The 6,080-nt window shown below is 38.0% G+C and overlaps 1 protein-coding gene across 1 annotated transcript in view; it reads right to left on the bottom strand.

Moving 5' to 3' along the window:
- The window catches only part of COPS5 (COP9 signalosome subunit 5), a 27,971-nt gene that overhangs the window by 16,664 nt on the left and 5,227 nt on the right, over positions 1 to 6,080 (bottom strand). Inside the window, exons 3-5 of the mRNA XM_006860074.1 lie at positions 4,532 to 4,660; positions 2,158 to 2,223; positions 538 to 623 (exon numbers count right to left, since the gene is read on the bottom strand). Of these exons, the coding sequence (XP_006860136.1) occupies positions 538 to 623; positions 2,158 to 2,223; positions 4,532 to 4,660 (281 nt within the window). The remainder of the gene's footprint in view (positions 1 to 537; positions 624 to 2,157; positions 2,224 to 4,531; positions 4,661 to 6,080) is intronic.

Below are 6,080 nucleotides of genomic sequence, written 5' to 3'. Positions count from 1 at the left end.
TCTGTGAAATAAGGGCCTGGACTGGAATCTCTCTTTTTTTTTCAAGAGAAACTTCTTTGGCTATTTCTGATTTTATTCTATCTGTTGATGCTTCATTTTTTTTTTTTTAACAGAAGGCAAATTTCAGGTTTATTTAAAAAACACATAGGTAACCAACCAGTCAGAGCTTTGGCTAGGAATGATTTGGAAAGGAGCTAAGACAGTATTCCACAAAACCTTCACAGTTATGTGCTACAGACAGACAGAGCAGAGGCATGTTTTAGAAATATTTGCGGTAGACAATAGAGGGCCCGGCTTCATCATATTCCTGTTTGCTGATCCACATCTGCTGGAAGGTGGACAACGAAGCCAAGATGGAGCCGCCGATCCAGACAGAGTATTTGCGCTCAGGAGGGAAAATGATCATCTCTTGACGTTGTCTTCTCTGCCTCCATCCCAGGCTTCACTGCCTCTCTGGGTAGGATTCCGCTCTTCTGGAATATCTCTTAAGGTTTCTCATGAGGATCTTGGAATTAGGAACATTTAAAAATTACTTACTGTTTGCAGTGTACACCAAAGTCTTCTATTTTATTAAGTGGGATAGTCTGGTACTCAGAAGGCCCTTCATCAGGTGGCTTGTATCCCTAAATAAACAAAAAAAATCTCAGAAGATTAAAAATATACATTTTTTTTCTGTCATTTTCTATGTATCCCAAAGCAAACCAATTTCACTGCCATTGAGTTGATGGTGACTCACAGTGACCCTATAGGACCCCTGGTTGGTGTGGCACTGTAAGATCAGTACTGGACTATGAACCACAAGGTTGGCAATTCAAATCCATCAGCCGCTCCTTGGTAACCATATACAGGGTCACTGAGTTGGAATTTACTCAACAGCACGTACCACCACCACCAAGGATGGAGAACTGCTCCATTGGATTTCTGAGGTAATAACTCTTTCTAGAAGCAAACTGCCTCATCTGTCTCGCTCAGAGTTTTCTTTGTTATGTTAATCACACCACATCAGGTTAGGGTGTGTAATAAATCTAACCGCTTCTGAGTCAGGGAGCAGACTGGCCAAAGAAGGAGTCCTGGTGTGGTGCTGTAGGATGAGCACTAGACTGCTAACCTCAAGGTCAGTGGTTCAAACCCACCAGACGCTCCTCAGAAATCCTATACAGGATCAACTTGATGGTACTTACCAACAGCAATAGACAGAGAAAATTTTCAAAATATCTTAGCAAAGAACTATCTTAAACTAGAAAAAAATATTTTTAAATGCATCAGTATGCAACTCACATTATAAGTTCTTTGTTAAAAGGTTCTTTTTGTGATTAAATTACTAAATACAGACACAGACCCCAATGATTCATGTATGTTAATTAATATACGTTTCGGAAATGAAACTGTTGTTTTAGCAATTCAAATTTGAACTGCCTGACAAGTTCAAAAATAAAGGATGCTTTAAGAGATTGAGTGATAAACTAGAATGCTATTACCTCGCTTAAAAATGAAGTTGGAATATGCACTTACAGCTGTGTCTGAGTGGTACAAACCATTATGCACTCAATTACTAATGGAAAGATCAGCAGTTTGAACCCACCCAGCAGTACCTCAGAAGGAGGGACTGGAGCTCTACTTCAAAAAGGTCGAAACCTTGAAAACCCTGCAGAGTGGTTCTACTCTGTACACATGGGATCACCCAGAGCCAGAATTCACTCAATGGCAACTAACACCACACAAATGCAAACTAGTGTGCAAAATACACAGCTGAAATCAGTTAATTAGAAAGAGGATGATTGCTCTGTACTCCCCCACAAGTCCATTTGGTGATTATAGGCTAGATTAGGCTAACAGATTCATCGTTTCTGTCCTTAGGCAATGTAGTTTTGTGTTACTATTTATTTCAGATCCATGCTTTCTTCATTTAGATTGTTGCTTTCTCTATTACCTGTCAGAATGCTGTGAATACACAGGTACATATTAATAAATATAGAAAGCTTTTCTAGCAAATATAATATGGTCATCTAATAGGAACAAATTACAGTAGTTTAACTGGTATTTTATAAAGAGTATTGTTTAAGGACAGAGAGTGATACCAATTATAACATGTCTTCAAAAGAAATCAAATATTTTAGATTCCAAAAAATTATAAGTACTTATAATTTTCAAAATTACCTTTGGATATGTCCTAAAGGCGCCAAGATTCACTTTCCCTGCAGATATTGTTCTTGTTGGATCAATCTATAATAAGGATATTTAGTATATGCTGATTATAAAATTATGATGTGTCTCAATTGATATAAACGTATAAACCTGGCAATAACTATGACATATAACGTGACATACACACAATAAATTTATCATTCATGGTTGTTATGTTCCATAACACAGAACACTGAATTAGCAAATATCAAACCAGCCTTTTTGAGCTTAGCTGGAGACTTAAACATCATGTGGCTCGAGGTATATACTATGCTCATGTCTGTGAATCATCGTGAAAGTGCTCAGAGTACTGATTTTCAGGTTTCAAATCCATATTAGCCAGTAGATGAAATAGCTTGTGGGCACACACACACATGCCTGCAAATTATCCTAAGAGCACTCTATTGATTTGCAGGTTACAAACAAATTCTAGCCAGTAGATAAATCAGGAAATATGGACTATGTGAATAATGCTCTATACACACACATACACATACTCTCTATGATTTAATTTAACCAAATGATAAAAAAGCTACACAAAACCATAAAAACAGTAAATTTCAGTAAGATTGGAGAAGAAAAATAAATGCCTTATGGTTAATTTTAAGATTAAATTTACAACTATACCATTTAGGAATATTATTTAAATTTACTCATTGTTTTTATTTTCTTTCAAGTTTTTATTGTGACTTGAGTGACAGTTTACATGGGAGGACATCGGTTTTACACTCATCATTTTATTGCAATGATTACAATCTTCTCTGTGCATTATCATTCAACAGTAATTGCTTCTATTCCCTCTGGGTTTTTTAGGTTTTTTTTTTTGGTGGGGGGATGTACACAAAAACATTCAAGAATATATAATCATTTAAACAAAGGGCACATTCTGCAAGCCTGCCTCCTGGCCACCAGCACACAGCCTTGCTTTTTCCATGTGTCTAAAGTCCTCAACTGCTCTATCTCTCCATGTCCTCATCTCTGGTGTCACTGCTTCTTTGGATAGGGTCCCATATTTCGCTCATGCTCTTCACCCTTGATGGTCCTACTGTCCTCTGTTCCTGGACTGTAAGATTAACTACTCCCTCTTTTTGTTACAAAACTTCTACCTTCGCAGTTGTGACAGTAGCAATTAGTCATGATAACAATTACTCATAAGTGAATCATAAGACTCTTATTCCCATCTCCTTTCACCAGATCCGTCTAGACAAGATGAAATCTATTCAGTGGGGGTTCTACCTTTCCTCACACACTCTGAAACTACTCCCTCTTGAAAACTTGTAAACCAGTCACTTCGAGCCTTTACCATTTCTCATTTTAGGTAGCCAATGTCTAAATTGCTTGTTACTATCAACCCTGTATACTGAGGTGATAGGCTTGATCCTTGATATGAAGACTCCTTCTCTCTCAGTTGGTATTTTGAGTTACTACATTCACAAGTATAGGTCAAGTTCATCAAATTGTAGTGATTTCCGCTTGTTTCCTTTATCAAAAATTTTTTTTCTTTTTATGTTCCTCTAGTTGAGTTCTGATCATCAAGCCATCGAAACTATGTCAAATGGGTACTATCTAAAAGTTTGGGTGTTCTTGTGTGTTTCCCCTCACTTCATATCAGCTGGATGTTTTGCTCTCAGCTCTAGCCTTCTGTGGCTATGTCCTTGTCCATAGGCTCAGATGTCCCCAGGACTCACCACACTTCAAACCAACCAGAACTTCTTCTTCTCTCTCGTCTCCAGGTCAATGGGAGTCTACGGAACATGACTGAACTCAGCCATATCTTTATTGCTGCCTTCCCCCATCTTCCATTCACCAGTAGACCCATGTGGTTGCTAGCAAGCTTACATGCCTGCTCATGTGTTCCCTTTGAGTTTCAGTCTTGGTGGGCGGTTTGTCCTGAAGGGACTTCATTGCTTGCCTTGATAGCTCCCCGGCGAACAACTTACTTGTTCTCATAATAGCCAATCAGACAGCCATTTTAAAAAACTTTTTTTTATTTCCTTATCATTAAGTTTTCCTTTAACAGAAGAACAATTTCTACCATCCTTGTAAAAACTTGGATTGCATCTGAAGAGTTGGTCTAGCAATTCCTGACTACTCAATCAGTCAACAATGATGGGCTGATTGCAATGTGCTAGGCACTGAGAGGTGGGTGCTCGGATTACTCTGATTTAAGACTCTAGGAGGTTAAGGACTTGCTCAAAGTCCCAAGTACTAAGAGGCAGAGTTTGGATACAAATGCAGGCAGATTGACACCAGTCTTGCTCTTAGGCACACTGATATGATTTTTTAAAATATTTGTTTGGAGAAATCTTCATAAAGAACTTGTTAAAACTAGCTGCGAAATACTTACTACAACTGCTACGAATGGTTCCTGGAACTGCTGGTTGAGCATCTGAGTACTAACATCAATCCCAGAGAGCCAGCAGCCATAGCCAGGGTGGCTGTGATACCAACCAATTGCATTTTCGAGGCGGCCAACCTAACAAATGAAAAGGACAAAGGAATATGAGATTCCTGTTTAATCTTACTTGTTGGCTTGTTGTTATTGTTAAGTGCTGCTGAATTGGTTCTGATTCATAGTGACCCTGTATAGGGTTTCTGACGCTATATTATCTTTGAAGGTGCAGAAAGCCTCATCTTTCTTCCACATTCAAACCACCAACCTTGTGTTTGCAGTCCAGTACTTATCATATAGAGCTACCACGCTTGGTTTATATATTATTATGTAGTATAGTAAAATAAGAGGTACATTACTTATGAATTCATAAAATAAGCATTTAATTGTTGTTGTTGTTGTTAAGTGTCTTCATGTCAGTTCCGACTTACAGTGACTCTGTATAGGGTTTCCGAGGAGTGGCTGGTGAGTTTGAACCGCTAACCATGCAGTTCAAACCAGCTTTGCAGTTTAGTGCATTATCACGCAGCACCACACCAAGACTCCATGCATTTGGCTGTATATATAAAATAATAGCATAAAATGTGCTGCTTTCAAATTAAAATTTTTTCTTTTTCTTGAGCAGATAACACAGGAACAAGGCACGGAATTAACTGGGTACCAGTAAAATAAGGGTAGATAGTCTCTTTTTGATCTGTTTCCCTTCAACTACCCAGTTTCGAGGCTAGACATTACGACTATAGCCAATTGCTTACATATCCTTTCAAATATACTTTTACATATGTATAATTTTGAAACCCACATATAATGTCATTATCTTTAAGTGCTGTTGAGTCGATTCCGATCCATAGCAATCCTGTGTAGGGTTTTCAAGGAGCAGCTGGTGAGCTTGAACTGCCGACCTTGCAGTTCAAATGGCATTGCAATCTGGTGCACTAACCCACAGTGCCACACTGGGGCTCCACACATATAATAGCATACCACATATAGTACTCTACTCTTTGCTTTTTCACTCAACAAAATATTCTGAAATTTGTTCCATATATAAATATAGAAATAGTTACCTTATTTTTTTTAAGTGCTATCAGGAGTTCTGGTGTGGCACTGTGGGTTAATGTGCTTGTGACTGCAAAGTTGGTTTGAACCGCAAGGTTGATGGTTCAAGCTCACCACTCGCTCCTCAGAAACCCTATACAGTGTCGCTATGGGTCAAAACCGATTCAACAGCACTTAATAACATCAGTCCATTGTATGAATGTATCATAATTTATTTAACCAGTTTTATAGGCAGGAATATTTAGGTTGATTTCAAACTTATGATTTTAAACACATATCTGGTTATTAGGGAAAATATTTACTAGAAATTATTAAAATTTGTTAGGAAAACCTCCCGCCAAGCCCCAAACAATAATCCACACTATATATCTTATCAAGCTTTTAGTCTCATATATATTTTTACATATGAGGGAGTTTCAAAACGTTTGTGGAAAAGTGGAATGGAAAG

This window comes from Chrysochloris asiatica, unplaced genomic scaffold (assembly GCF_000296735.1).
Source record: "Chrysochloris asiatica unplaced genomic scaffold, ChrAsi1.0 scaffold00036, whole genome shotgun sequence".
Lineage (NCBI taxonomy): Eukaryota > Metazoa > Chordata > Mammalia > Afrosoricida > Chrysochloridae > Chrysochloris > Chrysochloris asiatica.
This window is presented reverse-complemented; position numbering and strand designations above follow the sequence as displayed.